Below are 25,189 nucleotides of genomic sequence, written 5' to 3' on the forward strand. Positions count from 1 at the left end.
CCTGTTCTCAAATGCGGCAGCTGCATGCCTGTAGGAAACTGCAAGCAGGATGCGACCACAAGCGCCCTCTCTCCTTCTGGGCTTTCCAGCAACTGGCCTTTGGAATCATTGCTGCCAACATGACTAGCAGCCTTTGAAAGCCTTTTCTCCTGTACCCTCCTCCTATGCAAATGAGTTCTATAGTTTAAGTATGTACTTCATGAAAAGGTATTATTATTATTATTATTATTATTATTATTATTATTATTATTATTTATACCCCGCCCTTCCTGGTTCAAAAACCGGGCTCAGGGCGGCTAACAACAAATTTAAAACACTTAATTGTATTAACAATTCTGTCATAAGACAAACAAGCGGGACTGCAATGGCAAAAATTTAAATTTCCAATTTAACCAGGCGCCTGGGTTAAAAAAGCACAGAACACTTTGAAATAGATTAAATCACCAAAGGTTTTAGCAGCAGCTCCCATGTCATTTTTCACTTTACAGTATGCAGCTAGGCAGATTTGCCTCGGGTTTTCCTTTGGGGGGCAAATCCAAAGTCACTAGACAAAAAAATGTGAGATTGGTTCTGGCTGAGGGCAACGTCAATGAGAATGATGCCCAGGGATCTTGGAATCAAATCACATCTGCAACTTATGGTCAAGCCCAGTTTGGACAAGTCCCTCTGACTCCCAGCTGCCGGAAACTCCATTGCCTTTACGTCCTGCTTGTGGGAAGCGATGTGCTCTTTAAACAGTCATGGCTTCCCCCAGAGAATTCTGGGAGCTGTAGTTAGTTAAGGGCACTGAGGGTTGTTAGGAGACCTACAATTCCCAGAATTCCCTGGGTTGATTGTTAAACCACTCTGGGAATGGTAGCACCCGGCAGGAAATAGGAGGGACCCTAATTACTCTTTGGTGAGACGCGGGTGGCGCTGTGGGTTAAACCACAGAGCCTAGGACTTGCCGATCAGAAGGTCGGCGGTTCGAATCCCCGCAACGGGGTGAGCTCCCGATGCTCAGTCCCTGCTCCTGCCAAACTAGCAGTTCGAAAGCACGTCAAAGTGCAAGTAGATCAATAGGCACCGCTCCGGTGGGAAGGTAAACGGCGTTTCCAAGCGCTGCTCTGGTTCGCCAGAAGCGGCTTAGTCCTTCTGGCCACATGACCCGGAAGCTGTATGCCGGCTCCCTCGCCAATAAAGCGAGATGAGCGCCGCAACCCCAGAGTCGGCCACGACTGGACCGAATGGTCAGGGGTCCCTTTATCTTTTAATTACTGCACCTTTAACAAACTACTGCTGCCAGAATTCTTTGGGGTAGCCGCGGCTGTTCAAAGTAGTATCGTGGTACTTTAAATGCATGGTATGGCTTCAGCCAGAGCCGAGAGGGCTGTTTTTATGGTCTTCCTTCTTAGGGGTCATTTGCAAGGTCGCAGGCCTTTATTCCAGATTAATGCAAAGATCAGATGCCTGCGACGCAGGAGAGGTCTCTTGGTGGCTACTAGCCATGATTACACTTGTCATCTGACCGGCTCTTGGCCGGCACGCCGTCGTTTCTCATGTCCAGGCTTCCTGCCATTTCACGCAATTAAAAAGAGAGCGAGAGATAAGTTACCAGCTGCGTTCAGAGCTGTTGTCATTTCTGGACAAAGGGACAGTGCCGATCTGTTGCAGGAGGGGAGAGGAGGTGCCGATTCCCAACATTTCTCCCCAAGGAGAGAAAAACAAAATCATCTGTTGTTGTAGGGTGGGGAGGCGAGTGCTCAATGCCTTCTCGCATTCTGCCTCAGCGCTGTGAAAGAAGTCCCTGGATGAAATCCGAATGCGCTCTTCACATTGTCACAGCGCTGGCTCTTTGGCAGGGAGGGAGAGCAGAGTAGGGCCGTAGCTCAGGAGGAAAGGCTTTGCATGCAGAACATCTCCTTCCTGCACTCCCATTCCCTTCCTGGTACTGCTGCTTAAAAAAAGAGTTCAGGTAAGAAGACAGGGAGCCATTGCCAGCCGGAGTCGACAGCACACCAAGATCGTTTTTGCTTGGGACCTTTATAATAATAAAGAAAGAATAAATTTTTATTTATACCCTGCCCTTCCCGGTTCAAAAAACCGAGCTCAGGGCAGCTAACAACAAATTTAAATTGATGCAACAAAAAACAGCATAAAACGTGAATAACAATCATTTCAGAATTCAAAAATCAATTTAGGGGGGAAATCCATCCAATAAACATTAGAAAATCACCAGGGTTAGCTGGCTAAATTAGTCCTACTTGGGCCAGCAAGGAGGCCAGGGGAGAATTAGCTGTGGGATCCCAGAGCAGGTGATATTCATAAAAAGGGGAGGGCGAGGGAAGGAAGGGGAATAAAAGATTCGGCTAAGTTCAAGTTGAAAGCCAGGCGGAATAGCTCTGTCTTACAGGCCCTGCGGAAGGAGGTTAAATCCTGCAGGGCCCTGGTCTCATGGGACAGAGCATTCCACCAGGTGGGAGCCATCACTGAGAAGGCTCTGGCCCTGGTGGAGGATAGTCTGACTTCCTTAGGGCCTGGGACCTCTAAACTATGATCACTGCCTTCCCAACACACGCACAAAATAAAGGCAGCTTTTAATGAATCAAATCACAACAAGGGAAATAAGGGGTGATAGGCGTAGCTTAGTGCGGCATTCGCCAACCTGGTGCCCTCCAGCTGTTTTGGACTACAATCCCCATCAGCCCCAGCCAGCAGAGTGGATTCCCATGTACCTCCCACACCCAGGAGATTCCATTCTTCCTGACTTTTGCATTGTAGGAGGGTTGGACTAGATGACCCTCAGAACCCTTTCCAACTCTACAGTTCTGTGACTCTGTGACTTGACCGGTGTTCTGATCCCACTGGAAAACTTGTCTTTCTTGTTTCCAGGTTCGTCCTCACTTCCACCCAGCCCATGCCTAGAAAGCATGGGTCCAAGCAGCTTTGCTTTCTCCCGGAAAGCCCATTCTTTGGCACTAAACGGTAAAGGTAAAGGGACCCCTGACCATTAGGTCCAGTTGCGAACGACTCTGGGGCTGCGGTGCTCATCTCGCTTTATTGGCTGAGGGAGCCGGCGTACAGCTTCCGGGTCAGGACTAAGCCGCTTCTGGCGAACCAGAGCAGTACATAGAAACAGAGTTTACCTTCCCGCCGGAGCGGTACCTATTTATCTACTTGCACTTTGATGTGCTTTTGAACTGCTAGGTTGGCAGGAGCAGGGACCGAGCAACGGGAGCTCATCCCGTCGCGGGGATTCGAACCGACGACCTTCTGATCAGCAAGTCCTAGGCTCTGTGGTTTAACCCACAGCGCCACCCGCGTCCCTCTTTAGCACTAAATCAGAGCAAATGTCAATCTGGATAAAACATAGTTGGCATTTGCTGTGTTTCAGCAGTAAACAGTGGGTTTACCCAGGGGAAAGTGCCAGGGCAAGAGGAATTGTGGATGAACCCAGAAACTTGACCCTGCCTTGTTAGTCCACCCCCCCAATTGAGGTTTTTGGACAGAGCTTGGGTGGCAACCTAGCATGGATTCTTTAGCTGTGGTTCCTGCATTGCTGAGGGTTGGTATGGATGACCTTTGGGGGTCCCTCTCAATTCTACACTTCGATCCTTCTCTGACATCCAAAAGCCCCTCCGAGCCCCTTGCTGTTCCACAGCAGCTCCCATCTGCTTATCAATCCCAGGAGGGGCAGGAACTTGGCGACTTGACATCAGGGCCGGTTGCTTGGTGGAGTTTCCGACACAGGATGGAGGAAACAAAGGATGGCTGGCGTAAAGGAAAAGCCGCCTTCCTGGGGCAGGAGCAGAGCGAGGACGAGGCATGGAGCACGAAGCAAAGAAAGGCAAGAAGGTGAGTGTGGAGGGGGGCAAACGCCGTATGGGGGTGCTTTTCCGTGAGTGGGTGTTGGGTGCTTTATGGGGTGAAGGGACGACACACATCAGTTTCTACCTCTCCAACCTGACCTGATGAGGCAGGCTGAGTTGTGTTTCTGGGTGCAAAACAGATCCTTGGATCTCTTAAGGGAGCCGACAACAGCCAAGGTTATGGGTAGGCAATTAAGGCCCAGGGGCCGGATGCGGCCCAATCGCCTTCTCAATCCGGCCCGCGGACAGTCCGGGAATCAGCGTGTTTTTACATGAGTAGAATGTGTCCTTTTATTTAAAATGCATCTCTGGGTTATTTGTGGATCATAGGAATTCGTTCATTTCCCCCCAAAAAATATAGTCTGGCCCCCACAAGGTCTGAGGGACAGTGGACCAGCCCCCTGCTGAAAAAGTTTGCTGCCCCCTGGTCCAGGTGTTCGAGACTAAAACTCCCATGTGTTGTAGTCCAAAACATCCATGAGGCACCAGGCTGGCATGGGCTATGTAAGGTGTTCGGGGAACCCCAACTGCCCTATGCAAATGCCACACAGCCTTTTTCCTAAGCCACAAAAAGGATTCGGCCCTTAGAAAAGGGGAGGAGTCAGCAAACAATGGTGCCACCACTGTCAGCATGCCGTGAAACGAGACAGCCATGCACCACAGAATCTATTTTGGAACTGCCGTTTCCATCGCTGTTTTCTGCCCGTCCCCAGCCCCATGTTGCTATCCGGGGACTCCCAGAGCTTTGATTGAGCTGGCCCCAGAATTCCATTCTGCAAGCTGAGTTCCAGGGTTTGCAAAATAAGTGCAATGCATCAGAGCAAACTGAGTAATTACCTGTGACTTTAATCAGGGGCATAGGAGGGGGGGGCGGAGGAGGCGGTCAACCCCAGGTGCCACTCTAAGGGGGTGACAAGATGGCCCCTGCCTCCCCCCGGCTGTAGAGTGGCCGAGGGCGCACACAGTCCGTATGGGCGCCGCTCACACGGTATCTCGCGCGCTGTCCATATGGACGTCTGTATGGGCTACCGTGCGTGCGCACTCCATACGGGATGCCGCAAATGTGCAATCCGTACGGGATGCTGCTCGCACAGCAGTCTGTACAGCAGCCGCGCGTGAGCAGCAGCCCATACGGAGTGCGCATGTGCGGCATTCCGTACGGACTGTGCATATGCAGTATTCCATATGGAGTGTGCACGCATGGGATGCCGCACATGCGCAGTCCGTATGGGATGCTGCTTGCAAAGCAGTCTGTACAGCAGCCGCGCATGTGCGGCATTCCGTACGGACTGTGCATATGCAGTATTCCATATGGAGTGTGCACGCATGGGATGCCGCACATGCGCAGTCCGTATGGGATGCTGCTTGCAAAGCAGTCTGTACAGCAGCCACGCATGTGCGGCATTCCGTATGGACTGTGCATATGCAGTATTCCATATGGAGTGTGCACGCATGGGATGCTGCACATGCGCAGTCCGGATGGGATGCCACCCATGCAGGTCGAGTCAGAGGAAGGGCCATATGGGCCACTTGGCCCGGGCCTCCGATTCCAAAGGGGGCCTCGGTCAGCACATTCACAATCGCAGGGGGTGCACTGGGGCGAACGCAGAGGCACAAAGGTGCTGGTGGTGGGCGGATTCCCTGGGGCCTTGGCTGGCAGCGCGAGAGAAAAGCTTCCCTGGTGGATAAGACTTCAGTTATCCCCAGGGTAAAAGGGGGGGGCACATTATCTACCTGGCCCAGGCCTCTGCCTGGCTCTGCAAGGCCCTGCGCACATGTGCACTCAGTACAGGCTGCCCCGCCCCAGGTGCCGGAAAGGGTTCCTCCGCCACTGACTTTAATCAATCTTGGGTTAGGTGACAGGGCTCTGCTGCTGGGATTGGTTTCCAACACTTTCACATTTTAGAAACAAACTGTTACACATCAGAATGTAGGAATCTGCCTTGGACTGAATCAGATCGTTGGGCCATCTCTCTCAGTACTGCTCACACTGGCTGGCAGCAGCTTTCCAGGGCTTCAGACAGCCTATATTCCCAGCCCGACCTTGGGAAGTACCGGTAATAGTCCTACTCTATTCTGCCTTGGTCAGACGACACCTGGAGTCCTGTATCCAGTTCTGGGCACCACAATTTAAGAGGGATATTCACAAGCTGGAAGGTGTGCAGAGGTGGGTGACTGAGATGGTCAAGGGTCTGGAAACCAAGCCTGATGAGGAACGGTTGAGGGAGTTGAGTATGTTTAGCCTGGGAAAGAGGAGACTGAGAGGAGACAGGATAACCATCTTTAAGTATCTGACGGGCGGCCACATGGAAGATGGAGCAAACTAGCTTTCTCCTGGTCCAGAGGGGGGCACCCAAACCAATGGCTTCAAGTTACAAGAATGGAGATTCCGACCAAACCTGAGGAAGACCTTTCTGATGGAAAGAACTGTTCAGCAGTGGAACAGACTTTCTTGCACTCTACTTAAAAACTGGAGGTTTTTAAACAGAGGTTTGGGGGGGGGATCTGTGAAGGAGTTGAAAGGAGAGAGAGAGAGAGAGAGAGAGAGAGAGAGAGAGAGATATGGGTGTTATGTTCTTACATTTTATTGCATAGTGTTTGTGCAGGTAATTCTATGAACCGGGATTCAGCCATAGACTCCTTCAGAATCACCTGAAAGCTGTTCATGCCTCTTACTTACCTGGCATTGACAGTCTCACTTTGTTACTCACCGCAATTCAGATGCCTTCAAGGTAGAGGAGCGCTGGAAGGGGTGGGCGGATGTGCTCTCTGCACATGATCAGAGGAGCTCCCCAAATAATAATAATTAATAAATTTTTATTTATATCCCACCCTTCCCGGTTCAGAAAACCAGGCTCAGGGCGGCTAACAACAAATTTCATCGTTTAGTCGTGTCCGCCTCTTCGTGACGCCCTGGACCAGAGCACGCCAGGCACTCCTGTCTTCCACTGCCTCCCGCAGTTTGGTCAAACTCATGCTGGTAGCTTCAAGAACACTGTCCAACCACCTCGTCCTCTGTCATCCCCTTCTCCTTGTGCCCTTCATCTTTCCCAACATCAGGGTCTTTTCCAGGGAGTCTTCTCTTCTCATGAGGTGGCCAAAGTCTTGGAGCCTCAGCTTCAGGATCTGTCCTTCCAGTGAGCACTCAGGGCTGATTTCCTTCAGAATGGAGAGGTTTGATCTTCTTGCAGTCCATGGGACTCTCAAGAGTCTCCTCCAGCACCAGAATTCAAAAGCATCCATTCTTCGGCGATCAGCCTTCTTTATGGTCCAGCTCTCACTTCCATACATCACTACTGGGGAAACCATAGCTTTAACTATGCGGACCTTTGTCAGCAAGGTGATGTCTCTGCTTTTTAAGATGTTGTCTAGGTTTGTCATTGCTTTTCTAAAACACTTAATTGATGCAACAAAAAACAGCATAAAATACAGTATAAAACGTGAATAACAATAAATTCAGAATTCAAAAATCAATTTAGGGGGGAAATCCATCCAATAAACATTAGATGATCACCAGGGCTAGCTGGCTAAATTAGTCCTACTTGGGCCAGCGAGGGGACCAGGGGAGTATTATGGTAGCAGTGGGATCCCAGAGCGGGTGATCTTCATAAAAAGGGGAGAGAGAGGGAACTGAGGCGAACAGGTATTGTACTGGCCCAGCAAGTCCCAGGACTCAGCCCAGGCTCATCTCAAGCCTTGCAGAATCTTTCCAAGAGAAGCGAATGTGTTTGCCGTTCTTGGTTTAGCTTTGGGAATTGGGGGGGGGGCGGGCAATGATGTCTTCTCCCCCGCCCTGCCCACATCCTGAGCAGATGGGCCTGGGTGGCCTTTCCCCACCCTGTCACAGTTCCAGCACCATCCGAAGCCTCTGGGGATACATTTCCCCTCCAGCTGTCCAAGGCGAAGCCCAGCTGTCAGCCTGGGCTCCTGGCCGAAAAAACAGCAGCAGCCGATCCCAAGACCAGCATGTTAAATTGGTTTGCTTGGGCATCACCCATGGGGCAAAGAGAAGGCAGTTGTTGGGGGCCTGAAGCAGGTGGTCCCAATGTCTCCCCTGCCTCCACTCTGTCTAGAGCAGGGGTCCCCAAACTAAGGCCCATGGGCCAGATAAGGCCCAAGGGACTCGTTTATCCGGCCCACAGCTACCCCTGCCACCCGCTCTTACCTGCGCTGTGCTGCGCGGCTGCCCACTTCTGGGTCGGAGGAGCACCGGAAATTGCTTGTGCACATGTGCAAGCGTTATTTGCGCATGCACAAGTGTTATTTGCACATGTGCAAGTGTTATTTGCGCATGCACAAGTGTTATTTGCACATGTGCAAGCGTTATTTGCACATGCACAAGCATTATTTGCGGTGCACATCTGGGTCAGAGGAGGCCCGTGCACATGCGTACAAGCTATTTCCGATGCTCCTCTGACCCGGAAGTGTGCTGGAAATAGCGTATGTGCAAGCGTATGGGCATGCACTCCCCTGCCCTCCGGCCCACTGTGTGATCGGCGCTGGAGACACCGGCCCGAGGCGCGGTAAGTTTGCTGACCCCTGGTTTAGAGGCCTCCTGATCCATCATAAGGTTTTCCAGTTCAAGCCCCACAGAAGTGAACGGGAGCTGCAAAAGATCCCACATCAGTGAGATTTTTGCACAGGGAAATTTCCCCAGGGGTGTGTGTCATATCTGCAAACCCCTGCACCTGAAGGATCCATCCACCTCACTTTGTGGCCAGGTGACCTGTTGATGGAGAATTCATCCTGATTTGTTGGCAGGGAGTTTGGGTAACACCGGCTGTTTAATGAACGTGCATTGCAATTTGTTTGCGATGATTATCTTAATGCAGTGGTTCCTGAACTTTTTTGAGCTGCCTTCCCCTTGAATCCATAAATGCCGTGAACCCCGGTGCCCTCTATCCTATAGAAAGCATCATCCAGAATAGTGGTTTGCATGTTATAATAATAATAATTTATTATTTATACCACGCCCATCTGGCTGGGTTTCCCCAACCACTCTGGGCGGCTTCTAACAAAGTATTAAAATACAGTTGTCTGTCAAACATTAAAAGCTTCCCTAAACAGGGCTGCCTTCAGGTGTCTTTTAAAAGTCTGGTAGTAGCTGTTCTCTTTGACATCTGGTGGGAGGGCATTCCACAGGGTGGGTGCCACCACCAAGAAGGCCCTCTGCCTGGTTCCCTGTAACCTCACTTCTCGCAATGAGGGAACCGCCAGAAGGCACTCGGAGCTGGACCTCAGTGTCTGGGCAGAACGATGGGGGTGGAGACGCTCCTTCGGGTATACTGGACCGAGGCCCTTTAGGGCTTTCAATGTCAGCACCAACACTTTGAATTGTGCTCGGAAACGTACTGAGAGCCAATGCAGATCTCTCAGAACCGGTGTTATGTGGTCTCGGCAGCCGCTCCCAGTCACCAGTCTAGCTGCCACATTCTGGATTAGTTGTAGTTTCCGGGTCACCTTCAAAGGTAGCCCCACTAAGGAAAATAATAACACAGTAAAATTCAAAGCAGCGACAATTAATTGCACAAAATCCAATTAAAACAATTAAATTCAATTAAAACTGATGATTTCGAAGTCTGATAGTCATTGACCTCTCATGTCCCCTCCTCTTAGTGTCCCCCACTGCCCCCCAAGGAGTCGCTACTACCCACCTGAGGAAACCACGGGCTCTTTTTAAGGAAAGGGCTGGTGCTGTGATGCTTTTATGATGATATGTATGTTTCAATAGATTATAGATAAATTCTATTGATGCCTGGAATTGGTGCCTGGAAAGCATGGGACGAAAGGTAAATGTGGATGAGCCCTTAACGTGTGGAGCTGGATGAGATTAGCTGGAAGCTGAGGCAAAACTTCTGGAGAGAGGAAGGGGCTACCTAGTTGCTTTCTGGGAATGTGAGAGAAGGGTCTGTGTGGGGTGACAGAGCCTGGGTTTCCTCGCCTGGTATCCTTCCTTCCTGTTGATTGCTGTAGCAGGAGCAAAGATAAATAATGCAAAATAGCAATGATATGCAAATTGCATTCAATTAGGCTGCAGGCTTTTTATTTCCTTGATACAGAACTTAATTTGGCCTTCTGGCAGAGAGCGCGCTCGGAGCCATCTGCATTCATCACGGAGTCTGGACGAAGCCATGGAATCATAGCATTGTAGGGTTGGGAGGGACTCCCAAAGGTCATCTATTTCAACCCCCTGCAGTGCAAGAACTTCAGCTAAAGCATCCCTGACAGATGGCCATCCAACCTCTGCTTGAAAACCTCCACCACCTTCTGAGGGAATCTGCTCCACAATCCACGGTCAAACCTCTCCTAGTGACAGAAAGTTATTCTTAATGTTTAGTCAAAATCTCCTTTCTCGTCATTTGAATCCATTGATTCAAGCCGTACTGTGCTGGTCCCGTGGGTCAACCGAGAGGCGAGGTCCGAGTCCAGTCCAAGGTCGAAGGAGCAATATGGAGGCAGTCTGTAAAAGCTGAAGCTGGGTGCAGGGCAGGGAGTCCGGTGAGGTCAGGAGCGATGGCAGGAGAGCAGGACAGGGTTCAGGCAGGAACTGGCAACCTACAAAGCTGCTCCCGCAACTAGGGACTGGGGCTGGCTGGCTTTTATCTGCCCTGAGGCATAGGGCGGCCCCGATCCTCAGGTGACTCGCCTCTCCTGGCCTGGAGGCAGGCACTCCTCCTGCGGGAACTTAGTTCCCTCCGCCTCTCTGCCCTGAGCCTCTGCAGCTCAGGAGAGGCTGGAGGGCTACCAGACCCAGAGGCAATCTCCTCTTCCCCTGACGGGGCTGAGAGTGGAGCACCTGCAGGCAATGGGTCCTCCATCACCTCAGGAGCCAGAGCAGACTCAGCTGATGCCTGCACCTGAGGACCCAGCACAGGTGAGGACCCTTCAGGCTCAAGCCCCAGCCCCGGCTCAGCTGGATCTGGAGGTGGGGAATCCTGCACAGGCTGGGATTCCTCAGGTTCAGCATCCGAGTCCGAATCCCAGGCCATGACATTTAGCTTCTGCAGCAGCAGCAGCAGGAAACAAGCTTGCCCTATTTTCCATGTGATTGCCCTTCAAATATTTGAAGACGGCTACGTTTCCTCTTCTCCAGGCTAGCCATACCCAGCTCCTTCAACCGTTCCTCATCAGGCTTGGTTTCCAGACCCTTGATCATCTCGGTCGCCCTCCTCTGCACACCTTCCAGCTTGATCTAGACCAGGGTTCCCCAAACTTGGGTCTCCAACTGTTTTGGGACTACAGTTCCCATCACCCCTGGTCCACTGGTTCTGCTAGCTAGGGATGATGGGAGTTGTAGTCGAACAACAGCTGGAGACCCAACTTTGGGGAATCCTGGACTTCTGTTTATGCAGCCTGGGATTGCATCGGCTTATTTTGCTGCTGCATCGCACTGTTGACTCATGTTTGCAACGGGGGCACCTGCCAACATCTGGGCCACATGCAGCCCGTTCTCCATCACCCTCCTGTTGCGACTTTACTGACGGGGCCTCTGCTTCTGCCTGCTTCCCCAACAGGGCTTCGTGTCACCAATCAAGAGGCTCGTCTTCCCAAAGGCAGCCCGAAGGCAGGCCCTCAAGAGCAGCCTCTGCCGCCGCCCTCTACACTCTGTCCCGCTCTACCCTCCGGACTATCTCATCGACCCTCAGATCCTCCTGCACGACTACGTGGAAAAGGAAGTGAAGGTTAGGGTGCCCAAGGGGCAGAGTGCGGAACTTGCTGGTGTCAACGCAGCAACTGAGGACCATGTGATACATTTTCTGCCGGTGTGGATTTTGAGCGGAGGGTTTTCCCCTTGGTTCTGCATTTGTGAGAACTCAAGCTTTTAGTGTGCTATACCTTACGTTCCTAGGGACGCGGGTGGCGCTGTGGGTTAAACCACAGAGCCTAGGACTTGCCGATCAGGAGGTCGGAGGTTCAAATCCCTGCGATGGGGTGAGCTCCCGTTGCTCGGTCCCAGCTCCTGCCAACCTAGCAGTTTGAAAGCACATCAAAGTGCAAGTAGATAAATAGGTACCGCTCCAGCGGGAAGGTAAACGGCGTTTCCATGCACTGCTCTGGTTTGCCAGAAGCGGCTTAATCATGCTGGCCACATGACCCAGAAGCTGTACGCTGGCTCCCTCGGCCAATAAAGCGAGATGAGCGCCGCAACCCCAGAGTCAGTCACGACTAGACCTAATGATCAGGGGTCCCTTTACCTTTACCTTATGTTCCTATGCAATTAAAACTTCCAAACTATTTGACAGCCTAAATTACGAAAACATCCCAAAATGATGCAAAGTGTGTTCTGGTTCTGCGCAATCTGTCCTCCTCACCATAGATCCATCCAGATAGACCCTTCTGCTTTCAGCATAGAACCATCACTTAGGAGATTCCTGCCTTAGCCTTGTCCCACTTTTAACCTTATCTCTTTATCTCCAGTTTTTAGGTCACCTGACTTGGGTAACGACTTCCTTGAATCCCTCCAGCCGCGACGAGCTGTTGCAGCTACTGGACACCGCAAGGGTAATAATAATAATAATAATACCCACCCATCAGGCTGAGTTTCCCCAGCCACTCTGGGCGGCTCCCAATCGAGTGTTAAAAACAATACAGCATTAAATATTAAAAACTTCCCTATGCAGGGCTGCCTTTAGATGTCTTTTAAAGATAAGATAGCTGCTTATTTCCTTCACATCTGAAGGGAGGGCGTTCCGCAGGGCGGGCGCCACCACTGAGAAGGCCCTCTGCCTGGTTCCCTGTAACCTCACTTCTCGCAATGAGGGAACTGCAATGAGGCGCTGGACCTCAGTGTCCGGGCTGAACGATGGGGGTGGAGACGCTCCTTCAGATATACTGAACCGAGGCCGTTTGGGGCTTTAAAGGTCAGCACCAACACTTTGAATTGTGCTCGGAAATGTACTGGGAGAGAATGCAGATCTCTCAGGACCGGTGTTATGTGGTCCCGGCGGCCACTCCCAGTCACCAGTCTAGCTGCCGCATTCTGGATTAATTGCAGTTTCTGGGTCACCTTCAAAGGTAGCCCCACGTAGAACGCATTGCAGTAGTCCAAGCAGGAGATAACTAGAGCATGCACCACTCTGGCAAGACAGTCCGCAGGCAGGTACCTTCCAATGTACTTCAATGCGCTTTGGTGTTGTTCAATTAACAGTCCTATGCTTGAAACGGAAACTGCCCGCTTCGGATGGTCGTGAAGGGATGCAGAGGTGCTGAAGAGACTTGTGACAGGCGCCACTAGGGAGAACCACTAGGATGAAGAAGTTATGTCGCCATGTCTCGGCTGCCAAAATAACTGGGATGCTATATATCCCAGGTGCTCCAGCCCAGGTGACAAAGCATCTTGGGCCAATCCTTCTAATCCCTTCTGAAGCTACCTATCTGGTAGTCATCATCAGCACAACATAAGCATGTGTGTTTAGGCTCAGAGACTATTCTGCCTTTCCCTGTGGTGTGTGGCTTGGCTGACTTGCCTGAGTCATATGAGTCAATTTCATAGAAGTGTGGGGTTGGGAGGAACCCCAAGGCTCATCTAGTCTAACCCCCTGTGCTTTTCTGCATTGATGGGATGGCCTCATAGTCCAGATTCCCCCAACTTGGAGTCCCCCAGGGGCTGATGGGAGTTGTGGTGCAGAGCAGCTGGCCTGGAGGACTACAGCTTGGGGAAGTCCTTCCCAGGGATGCAAAACTGGGCAACATTTAACGGGTTCCCACCCCTTTTTCTCCACCTTTCCTGCAGCAACTGAAGGAGCTTCCTCTGAAGACAGCCCCGGAGCAGGATAGCATCTTGAGCCTTTCGGCCCGCTGCCTGCTTCTTACCTGGAGGGACAACGAGGAACTCATCCTGAGGATCCCCACCCACGAAATTGCAGCCGCCTCCTACCTGCGGGATGATGCCCTGCACCTCCTGGTGCTCAAAACAGGTGTGGGTCGGTTCAGGTAACCTGGAGGATTCCCGACTAGAGAATTCCCACCTGGTTGAAAATGGATCAGGCCACTTCCAAGCCATGGGGCTCAGGGCAGAATGCGTGTTTCTGCATGTGCTGGCTCAGTTGGTACACACTATTAGCAATATCTTTCCCTTTTTCTCTTGCAATAATTTTTTTTATACAGTATATACATTTTTATTAAAAAAATTAACATATCAGTTCCAACAGTCATACAACATAACTTCTCATCTTATACAGTATTTTGGACTTCCATCAAACCTCTGATGATTTCCTGTTTTTATCACTTATTCTGCATTTCTTACATATAATTATCCTTTAATAATAATAATAATAATAATAATAATAATAATAATAATAATTTTTATTAATATCCCGCCCTCCCCAGCTGAAGCCGGGCTCAGGGCGGCTAACAACAATCAAATAATGCAACACTATAAAACATTATAAAAATTAATTAAAATCAAATTGATGGCAACCGTTAAGCAAAAATTCTATGCAGATTGCCAAAGGAGGTTCTCTTCTTGCAATATTTCAAATAATCCACCTTACAAAACTTCTTTTCTCTTGCAATAATTTTTATTGGGGTTTTTATGGAATTGATACAAAGAAGTACCAAGAACAAGTCAAAACATTTCCCTCTAATTTCTCCTGAGTTCAGGGGTTCGGCCAGGATAACCGGCTCTCCTCGGCTGTAATGTGTGAACGCGCAGGATTTGCTCACCTGGTTACTTATAGCAGCATGGGTCTTCCATTCCCAAAACACAGCCTTATTTTGCAGCGAGTTGTTGCCAACTTGAAAGCAAATGAGCATTGCTATCTCTCAGCCTAACCTACTTCACAAGGTTGTTCTGAGGTTAGACCAAGAGAAATCCATTCACTATTATCCTGACAGGTTAGAGATAAGCAAATACAGCCTCTTCTCCATTGGAGTTCCCTAAGCACCACCGCTTGTCATGCATAAAAGCAGAAAATTGCAGAGGTGGAAGGGACCCAGGGGGTCATCTAGATCAACCCCCCTGCAATGCAGGAAAACTTAAAAAACTTAAGTTTTCTGCTTAAAAACTTCCAGAGGAAAGAGAGTCCACCACCTTCCGAAGGAGTCTGTGTTAGAGTTGTTCCCTGATCTGCACCTTGCGTACGAATGGTGTGTCTCCACTGCAGTAAAGGGCTTCACAGTTTTACTGCGGTTCAATAAACTTTCCTCGCTCTGGTCCCAAAGGGAGATTCCAAGCTTGTTCTTCCTTGCAGAACTTCTCTGCAATGAGCTGCTGCTTCTACAGTGGAACTTCAGTTTTCGAACGTAATCCGTTCCGGAAGACCGTTCGACATCTGAAATGTTCAAAAACCGAGGCACAGAGGGCTGTTGGCAAATTGAATTGAGTTAGCAAAATTGACGGATTTAATAAGGCATAAACCCAAAACTATGGTACAGAAACAATGGGAATGTTTAAATGAATAATTACACAAGCAGGGCTCAAATGCAAAAGTTGTGCTTAGACTAACCTTGTGAAGAATATAAAGAATACACAGATTTGATGGATTATGAAAGAAGTAATATTTTAACTAGGATTTATATATTGTAATGTTTAAAGTATAAATTTGGTATTATTGATCATGAAAAATATTTCTTTTCCTTTTCCTTTTCCTTTTCTTTTTCCTTTTCTTTTATCTTTTTCCTTTTTTTCTTTTCTAGTCTGCATTTTTGAAAATACGTAGACAAATGTGTTTACAATGTTATGTATGGACTTTTGTTTCGATTTCCTTTTTCTATTTATTTTCTTGTAATATTTAATAAATAAATAAAAATTTTAAAAAGAGAGAGAAAACTGAAAAACACACACTTCCGGGTTTTCGGCATTTGGGTTCCGAAATGTTCGTCAACGGAGACGGTCGAGAACCGAGGTTCCACTGTAGTAGGTGTCATGGACTGGCTGGACACGGAGGAGGAGTGGAAGGCAGCAGCTGGGGAACCCGCAAGGGAAGAAAACTCAGAGCCATGGGGTTGGGGGTGGGATGGTGATGAGTGGTCAAAGGGAGAAGCAGGAGAAGACTGAGAGGAGGAGAAGGTTTCAGCAGCATTTAGTGAGCTTTTCTTGGACACTGTACTTCTGCAGGTGTAGTCTAGAATTGTTGTTGTTTAGTCATTTAGTTGTGTCCGCCTCTTCGTGACCCCATGGACCAGAGCACGCCAGGCACTCCTGTCTTCCACTGCCTCCTGCAGTTTGGTCAAACTCATGCTGGTAGCTTCAAGAACACTGTCCAACCATCTCGTCCTCTGTCATCCCCTTCTCCTTGTGCCCTCCATCTTTCCCAGCATCAGGGCCTTTTCCAGGGTCTTTTCTCTTCTCATGAGGTGGCCAAAGTCTTGGAGCCTCGGCTTCAGGATCTGTCCTTCCAGTGAGCACTCAGGGCTGATTTCCTTCAGAACGGAGAGGTTTTGTTATGTACTGAGTTGAATAGGATCCAAAATGCAGCAGTCTGATTGGTCCTAGAACAATAGGATTTAGAATGCAGCAGTCTGATTGGTCCTAGAACAATGCAGCAATATGAATGGTCCGCAGGAGCCACCCAATCCAGCTCCAGGTGGAAGTGAATCCACAACCTGATTGGCCTACAGGAGAATCCCAGAATTAGCCAATCACATGCAGCCCATTGCGTAAATAATGTATATAAAGCAGATATTTTGGGAAAACATTCATTCCTCACTACTATGAGCTGAATAAAGAGCATGAAATCCACACTCGACTCCGAGTATATTTCAGGTTTGATCTTCTTGCAAGAGTCTCCTCCAGCACCGTAATTCAAAAGCATCAATTCTTTGGCGATCAGCCTTCCTTATGGTCCAGCTCATGGGCCTTTTTTGCTGCTGCATCACAGCGTTGGCTCAGGTTAAGCTTGTGTTGTTTTTATTATTATTATTATTTCCAGGCTTGGGAGTGGACCCGGTCCCTGCAGGAGGTAGCTCGGATGTTTACCCTGGAAGCACCCAGGAGAAGAGATTTCCCGGAGGGCCAAGTGAGAAGAGACCGGCTGAACCCCGGCAGCTGGGGGGCACAATGGAGCGACGCCACACCATCTGCAGCCTGGACTGGAAGATGGCCCGGGGCGGGCCAGAGGGCAGACCCAGCGGAGGGGGCAGCCTGGAGCGGAAGCAGGGCACGGGCAGCTGGGAGAAGAGGCAGGGTCCCGCAGGCGGCAGGCACTTCGGGAGCTGGGAGCGCAGGCAGACCTACAGCGGCAGCTGGGAGCGCCGCCCCACGGGCAAAGCTGGGGGCAGCTGGGAGAGGAGGCGACAGGCCTACAGCGGCAGCTGGGAGAGGGGCAAGACCTGGGGCAGCTGGGAGCGCCGGTGGCACACGGGGAACAACCCCCTGGACCCCAAAGAGCCTAGCCCCGAAGCCTACTGCAATCTTATCATCCTGGCTGTGGCTAACAGGGTGAGTGGTCAAAAGCCGGGTCTTGTCCACTCTTCAAAATAGACAATCTCTCTCTCTCTCTCTCTTTCATATTTTTAAAAGCTGTTTTTATGAATCAACAAGATAAAAAAAATGATCTGTATAAAAACAAAAGCAGAAAAAGAAGGGGGGAGCATGTATATGAAAACAAAAAAGGAGAAGAAAAAGAAAAAGGCAGCCCTAGATAGGGAAGTTTTAAAATGTTTTATATATGTTAGAAGCCACCCAGAGTGGCTGGGGCAGCCCAGCCAGGTGTGCGGGTTAATAATAATAATAATAATAATAATAATAATAATAATAATAATGGAATAGGACACCCCTATTTTCATCGGAAGGGATTTGGGTGGTGCTGTGGGTTAAACCACAGAGCCTAGGACTTGCCAATCAGAAGGTCGGCGGTTTGAACCCCCGTGATGGGGTGAGTTCCTGTTGCTCGGTCCCTGCTCCTGCCAACCTAGCAGTTCGAAAGCACGTCAAAGTGCAAGTAGATAAATAGGTACCGCTCTGGCGGGAAAGTAAATGGCATTTCTGTGCGCTGCTCTGGTTCGCCAGAAGCGGCTTAGTCATGCCAGCCACATGACCCGGAAGCTGTATGCCGGCTCCCTGGGCCAATAAAGCGACATGAGCGCCGCAACCCCAGAGTCGGTCACGACTGGACCTAATGGTCAGGGGTCCCTTTACCTTTTACCTATTTTCATCAGAGGAATGCCGGAGGGTATGATATACCACCTAAATAACCACGTCCTCTAGACTAGTCACAAATGATGAAGCAACTCTGGAATGCGTATCTGACTGCCCTTTCTCCCTCGGGTGCAGGACATGGCAGAGGAATCATGTGCTCTCATCTGCCAGGTTTTCCAGATAATCTACGGGGACCAAACCATTGAGTGTGTGGACCGGGCTGGCTATCACTACACATCCACCATGAAGCGTCCTTGGCTATCTAGCAGGAGTGAGTACATTTAGGGAAGCTTTTAATGTTTGATGCATTACTGTATTTTAATATTTTGTTGGAAGCCACCCAGAGTGGCCGGGAAAGCCCAGCCAGATGGGCGGGGTATAAATTAATAATAATAATAATAACAACAACAAAAACAACAACATATGCAATCGCCTTAGACAGAGTCAGCTCATTCATTTATTTATTTGAACAATTTATATACTGCTTAGCTGCAAGCGTCTCTAAGCAAATTACAAAGTTGCAATGGGGGGGAAATCAGTTGAAACTATTCAGACAAATATAAATGCATGCTGGAATGAAGAACTTGAGTAGAGAGGGGACATGTCTGAACTCAACTGGAAAGGAGCTCCATTAAATTGGTGCATGATACTTTTGCTTTTTCTTTCTTTGCGATCCCTCGCAGCCGAGTAAGATTGTCTTCCGTGAACACGGTCTTAATGGTGTGTCCATAGGTGACTGTGGAGGCCAATTCTGGATCCACACGTCCTTCCACAGTGAGGACATTGGTTCCCAGGTGGGAGTTGATCACGGTGTGGGTTTGCCAAGCATGCCTTCCGCTTAGCACGTTTCTCCCTTTTGTCTTGAGTTCGAGTGACACCTTTGGTCAAGGCTGTTCTCCAATTGGAGCGCTCGCAGGCCAGTGTTTCCAAGTTGTCAGTGTTTATACTACATTTGTTTTAGATTTGCCTTGAGAGAGACTTTGAACCTCTTTTGTTGACCACCAGCATTACGCTTTCCATTTTTAAGTTCGGAATAGAGTAGTTGCTTTGGAAGGCATCTGAAGAACATGACCAGTTCAACAAAGTTGAAGAATCAATACCACCCCAGTATTATCTGTTGTGACTGAACTGTTGTGCCCAAAACTTAGGTATGGGTCTTCAGATGAGTAGAACAGTGCCATTGGTTCCTGAATCTCATTGCAAGCAAACATTTTTTTAGCATTGCAAACACCCTTTGGTTAGTGATTAAAAAAAACCTGGTGGAAATAGTTTTATGGGTGCCTTCCATATGCTTTAGGCTATGACTTGCCTCATCCCTGACCATTGGGCTTGGCTGACTGTGGATAATGGGATTTGTAGTCCAAAAAATCTGCCAAGTACTGCATGGGCTGTCCCTGGGCCACCTGGTGGGTGCAAAGGATGGAGGGTTGAGGTGTTTCAGCGCAGAAACCTGTTTTCCTATACCCCGTTTAACCCCTTGTGCTGTCTGCTTCCAGGTGAGAGCTGTCGGACGGATGGGACGTACGGCTATGATGCTGATTTCAGCTGCTGTAGCTCTTTGTGAGTCCGCCCCCCCCACACACACACTGGTAACAGGCGGGATGTCTGGCTGGGGCTGATGGGAGCTGTAGTCCAAAATGGCTGCACCAACTGGGGCTGATGGGAGTTGACATCGGAACAGTACCTGGTTGTCGAAGGCTGACCTGATTTGTCATTTAATTGGATATGTTAACCAACTAAGCACCTTTTCATCTGCTAAAAAGGTACCCTAAGGGATTCTTTAATAAATCATTTCTAAAACTAGTGGAGATAAGATAGCAGGTACCATTTGGGAGGGACGAGGGTGGCGCTATGGGTTAAACCACTGAGCCTCTTGGGCTTGCCAATCAGAAGGTCGGCGGTTCGAATCCCCGCAATGACGAAGTGAGCTCCCGTTGCTCAGTCCCTGCTCCTGCCAACCTAGCAGTTCGAAAGCACACCAGTGCAAGTAGATAAATAGGTACCTCTCCAGCGGGAAGGTAAACGGCATTTCCATGTGCTGCTCTGGTTCGCCAGAAGTGGCTTAGTCATGCTGGCCACATGACCCGGAAGCTGTACACCGGGTCCCTCAGCCAATAAAGCGAGATGAACCCCAGAGTCGTCCGCGACTGGACCTGACGGTCAGGGGTCCCTTTACCTTTTTACCATTTGCGAAGAGCACATTTCTTCAAAGGCATCTGCCTTGGACAGCTAGAAAGTGCCCTGCTAGGTGTATGCATAGTCTGAGGTCCCTTCCTGTTCTGTGATCCCGAGGCAGATTTCGCCAACCTGGTGCCCTCTAGATATTTTGGACGACAACTTCCACGAGCCCCTTTGCTCGCTGAGGGGCCTGATGGGAGTTGCAGTCCAAAATGTCTTTTGACAGGAGCGAGCCAGCAGTAAATTGCACTGAGCAAGTTAGAGCTCAATCTTTATTAGCAAAAGCAGGATCTGCACAGGAGTGTCAGGCCTAATGAGCACAGCAACTCATCTCCCGCAGATCTTGCCCCCAAGAAGCAGTTGCTGAGACTGAAGGTCCCTGCCTCCCCATCATCCCCTCCTCTCCAGGGTTTCCCCCAAGCAATCTGAGACTGCGCCTGCGTGAAACTAACTTCTCCTCCACCCTCTTCATGCCTCTCCTGGTTCTGGGAGACCAGCGCGAAGGGGAGCTCATCACAGCAGGAGGAAAAGATACCTGTGCTTCTTCACCAGCATGAACCATCTCTGTCTCTTGGTGAAATATACTCGGAGTCGAGAGTGGATTTCATGCTCTTTATTCAGCTCATAGTGGTAGGAGGAATGGATGCTCCCCAAAGTATCTGCTTTATATGCATTATTTACACAATGGGCTGCACGTGATTGGCTAATTCCGGAATTCTCCTGTAGGCCAATCAGGTTGTGGATTCACTACCATCTGGAGCTGGATTGGGTGGCTCCAGCGGACCAATCATACTGCTGCCTTGTTCTAGGACCAATCAGACTGCTGCATTCTGAATCCTATTGTTCTAGGACCAATCATACTGCTGCATTCTGAACCTATTGTTCTAGGACCAATCAGACTGCTGCATTCTGAATCCTATTGTTCTAGGACCAATCAGACTGCTGCATTCTGGACCCTATTGTTCTAGGACCAATCAGACTGCTGCATTCTGAATCCTATTGTTCTAGGACCAATCAGACTGCTGCCTTGTTCTAGGACCAATCAGACTGCTGCATTCTGGACCCTATTGTTCTAGGACCAATCAGACTGCTGCATTTTGGATCCTATTCAACTCAGTACATAACACCTGGCCTCCCTTCCGCTTCAGCTTCTGCCTCTGGTTCTGGACCGCTCTCTGCCACAGAATCTCCCCGCTCACCAAGCCCTGTTACCTCTTCACCTTCTGACACCTCTTCCTCCCATTCTTCTTCCTCTGACCACTCCTTGCTGTCCCACCACCAATCCCCTGTCTTTGAGCTTTCTTCCCTTGGGGGTTCCCCAGCTGGTGCCTCCTACCATTTCTCTGCGTCCAACCAGTCCATGACAGCTATGTTGGCTGAGGGGACTGCTGGGAGTTATAGTCCAAAATGTCTGCTCCGGCTGGGGACTGCTGGGAGTTGTAGTCCAGAATGGCTGCTCCAGCTGGGGACTGCTAGGAGTTATAGTCCACAATGGCTGCTCTAGCTGGGGACTAATGGGAGTTGTAGTCCAAAATGTCTGCTCCGGCTGGGGACTGCTGGGAGTTATAGTCCACAATGGCTGCACTGACTGAGGACTGCTGGGAGTTATAGTCCAAAATGTCTGCTCTAGCTGGGGGCTGCTGGGAGTTATAGTCCAAAATGTCTGCTCTAGCTGGGGACTGCTGGGAGTTGTAGTCCACAATGGCTGCACTGGCAGTGGAGGCTGATGGGAGTTGTAGTCCAAAATATCTGCTCCGGCTGGGGGCTGCTGGGAGTTATAGTCCAAAATGTCTGCTCCAGCTGGGGACTGCTGGGAGTCGTAGTCCAGAATGGCTGCACTGGCAGTGGGGACTGCTGGGAGTTGTAGTCCAAAATGTCTGCTCCGGCTGGTGACTGCTGGGAGTTGTAGTCCAGAATGTCTGCACTGGCTGAGGACTGCTGGGAGTTATAGTCCACAATGGCTGCTCCAGCTGGGGACTGCTGGGAGTTATAGTCCAGAAAGTCTGCACTGGCTGGGGACTGTGGGGAGTTGTAGTCCAAAATGTCTGCTCTGGCTGGTGACTGCTGGGAGTTATGGTCCAAAATGGCTGCACTGGCAGTGGGGGCTGATGGGAGTTGTAGTCCAAAATGTCTGCTCTGGCTAGGGACTGCTGGGAGATGAAGTCCAAAATGTCTGCTCCGGCTGGGGACTGCTGGGAGTTGTAGTCCAGAATGGCTGCACTAGCAGTGGGGACTGCTGGGAGTTGTAGTCCAAAATGTCTGCTCCGGCTAGGGACTGCTGAGAGTCATAGTCCAGAATGGCTGCGCTGGCGGTGGGGGCTGATGGGAGTCGTAGTCCACAGTGTGGTGTAGTGGTTAAGAGTGGTGGACTCATAATCTGGTGAACTGGGTTCGCTTCCCCGCTCCTCCACATGCAGCTGCTGGGTGACCTTGGGCCAGTCACACTTCTCTGAAGTCTCTTAGCCCCACTCACCTCACAGAGTGTTTGTTGTGGGGGAGGAAGGGAAAGGAGAATGTTAGCCGCTTTGAGACTCCTTCGGGTACTGATAAAGCGGGCTATCAAATCCAAACTCTTCTTCTTCACAATGGCTGTGCTGGCTGAAGGGGCTGATGGGAGTTGTAGTCCCAGGGCACAATGGGGAAGGCTGACCTAGTCCAACACCACCTCTGCAATTGGGGAATGGGGAGGAGGAAACCTTCTTGACAACAGGAGATGGGAAGGGTTACTGATCCGCTTCCTTCCTTCCTCCCTCAGCGACGGTTCCCACGACACCTTTGAGGCCTGTTGCAGCGACACTTCGTCCCCCTCCTTCCACCAGTCCCATCACAGCCTGGCCACGGCCTGCAGTGGCAGCGACCAGAGCAACGCTGGCCTGGAGCAACTACAGGACTACATGATCACAGTGAGTGGGGTTTGCGGGAGTAGCCTGAGGGAGATGCACTTTGGGTGCCCTGAATCCACGAGCCTTGCAGTCACTGGGTGCTTCTAAAACCTGCTCCTGGGAACTGTCCATTAGCATTATTATTGCAAAAATTAAAATCACTACAAAACTATTTCACCTGTAGATGTAAACATAGGCAGCATGATAGAAGTTTATAGCACTGCATAGGCATAGGGCAAGAGTGCTTTTGGGAGGGACGCAGGGGTACACATACCCCTAAACATTTTGTGAATCTTAAGTTTGGCCTCATTGAGGGGCAGTATTTCAATATGAGTAGGAAAATGAGAGTACCCCTAAACATTTTTTTTAGAAAAAAAGCAGTGTCTGTGTGTGTGTATTACTAACTTTTCTGTTTTACAATTTACAATACTCATTTTACATCCTTAAGATATCAATGACTTCCTTTATTCTCTTTCTGTGGTCCATTTTACATATCATAAATCCCTGCATATTTTGGGAAAACTATACCAATCAGTATTCCATTATTGCATCCATCAAAACTTATTTACACCGTTTTCAGGTGTACACAATTATTTCCCCTATTTTCAATAAACGTTTTCCAACCGTTTCCCGAAAGAGGTGCGAGACGTCTGTTTTTACAGTTCCCTCCTTGCAAATGATAAATGTCAGTCGTTTGGCGTGACTGTGCTGCCTCTTTGCCTCGCCCCACAGCTCAGGAACAAGCTGACGCCGCAGGAGATCCAACAGTTTGCCTTCTTGCTGAGAGAATACCGGATGGGTCTGGCGGTGGAGGGATACTGTGCCGGCCTCCTCCAGCTCTACGGAGAAAAGCGGAAGTTCCTGCTGCTGGGTAAATGAAAATCTCTGCTTTTAGTGGGGCAGAAGAGGGAAGAGATGGGAAAATCGCCACTGGGGGAGGCCAAGTCACTTCCATACATCACTACTGGGAAAACCATGGCTTTAACTATACTGGCCTTTGTTGGCAAGGTGATCGGGTGATGTTTTGCCCTTTGGGGGATTGCAGGGACAGGCTCCTGGTGACCTGGTGGGCCAAGGAGCCTTCGCCCAATCTCCCTTGCACCTTTCTCTGTTCTGCCTCTGCAGGGATGCGCCCCTTCATCCCTGACCAGGACATTGGCTACTTCGAGAGCTTCCTGGAAAACATTGGTATCCGCGAAGGAGGGATCTTGACGGACAGCTTTGGGCGCATCAAGAAGAGCATGAGCAACACCTCGGCCTCCGCCGTGCGCAGCTACGACAGCTGGTCCTTGCGCTCAGAGTCGGAGTCCTTCAACCGCATGATCACGGACATCACCCATGACATCGAAGCCCTGGCGAGGGATGAGGACGAAGAGGAGGAAGACGGCGACGATGACAATGGCAGCGGTGACAATGATGGTGAAGACAACTACCTGTGAGGAGGGGAGACCACCTGGGCCTGAAAGGCAGAGGGGAGCCAGGAACACTGAAAGCTCTCTAATATGAAGTCAGACAATTGGTCCAGCTGGCTCAATATGATCTATACTGACTGACTCCAGCTTTTTAGGGTGGGTCTCTCCCCACCCTACCTGGAGATGCTGGGGGTTGAATTTGGGTCTTTCTACAATTAAGGCAGATGCTCTACCATTGGGCTGTAGTAGAGGGGTAGCCAATCCTTATTTGAGCCTTCTACTCAATGAATAGTGGGATGCGGGTGGCGCTGTGGGTTAAACCACAGAGCCTCTTGGGCTTGCCGATCAGAAGGTCGGCAGTTCGAATCCCCACGACAGGGTGAGCTCCCGTTGCTTGGTCCCTGCTCCTGCCAAACTAACAGTTCAAAGTGCAAGTAGATAAATAGGTACCGTTCTGGTGGGAAGGTAAATGGCGTTTCCGTGTGCTGCTCTGGTTTGCCAGAAGTGGTTTAGTCATGCTGGCCACATGACCCGGAAGCTGTACGCCTGCTCCCTTGGCCAGTAAAGCGAGATGAACGCCACAACCCCAGAGTCGTCCACGACGGGACCTAATGGTCAGGGGTCCCTTTACCTTTTTACTCAATTAATATCTGGATCCTGCACAAGGGACAGTCCCGAATTTACAGAAGCCATCCTGGTTTCGAATTTGATCCCAGAATGCCCTGCTTAGCCTTAGGATGTCCCTATTTTCATCAGAGAAAAGGAGAATAAGTACCGAACCAAGGAGAT

General features: G+C 50.0%; 1 protein-coding gene across 2 annotated transcripts; it reads left to right on the top strand.

Annotated features, from left to right (window-relative positions):
• Window positions 1-3,502: 3,502 nt before the first annotated feature.
• CCM2L (CCM2 like scaffold protein) lies at window positions 3,503-24,618 on the top strand. Of its 2 annotated transcripts, XM_053394688.1 has the most exons (10): window positions 3,505-3,834; window positions 11,363-11,530; window positions 12,267-12,350; window positions 13,582-13,765; window positions 16,721-17,229; window positions 18,064-18,199; window positions 19,425-19,488; window positions 22,862-23,009; window positions 23,721-23,859; window positions 24,114-24,618. In XM_053394688.1, the coding sequence occupies exons 1-10, from the start codon at window positions 3,805-3,807 to the stop codon at window positions 24,425-24,427; spliced, it is 1,776 nt and encodes a 591-aa protein (XP_053250663.1). In that variant the 5' UTR covers window positions 3,505-3,804; the 3' UTR covers window positions 24,428-24,618. The 2 variants fall into 2 exon arrangements, with proteins under 2 accessions (XP_053250664.1, XP_053250663.1); XM_053394689.1 differs by lacking the exon at window positions 11,363-11,530 and having other exon boundaries at window positions 3,503-3,834.
• Window positions 24,619-25,189: the final 571 nt, after the last annotated feature.

The sequence above is a fragment of the Podarcis raffonei genome, chromosome 6 (assembly GCF_027172205.1).
Source record: "Podarcis raffonei isolate rPodRaf1 chromosome 6, rPodRaf1.pri, whole genome shotgun sequence".
In the NCBI taxonomy this organism is placed as follows: domain Eukaryota; kingdom Metazoa; phylum Chordata; class Lepidosauria; order Squamata; family Lacertidae; genus Podarcis; species Podarcis raffonei.

Excerpts from the sequence above, each read along its gene's own strand:
- CCM2L (XM_053394688.1), top strand. The coding sequence starts at position 3,805 with ATGGAGCACGAAGCAAAGAAAGGCAAGAAG. Across the intron at positions 18,200-19,424 it reads TCCTTGGCTATCTAGCAGGA|GTGAGAGCTGTCGGACGGAT; the intron begins GTGAGTACATTT and ends GTCTGCTTCCAG. Across the intron at positions 19,489-22,861 it reads TTCAGCTGCTGTAGCTCTTT|CGACGGTTCCCACGACACCT; the intron begins GTGAGTCCGCCC and ends TTCCTCCCTCAG.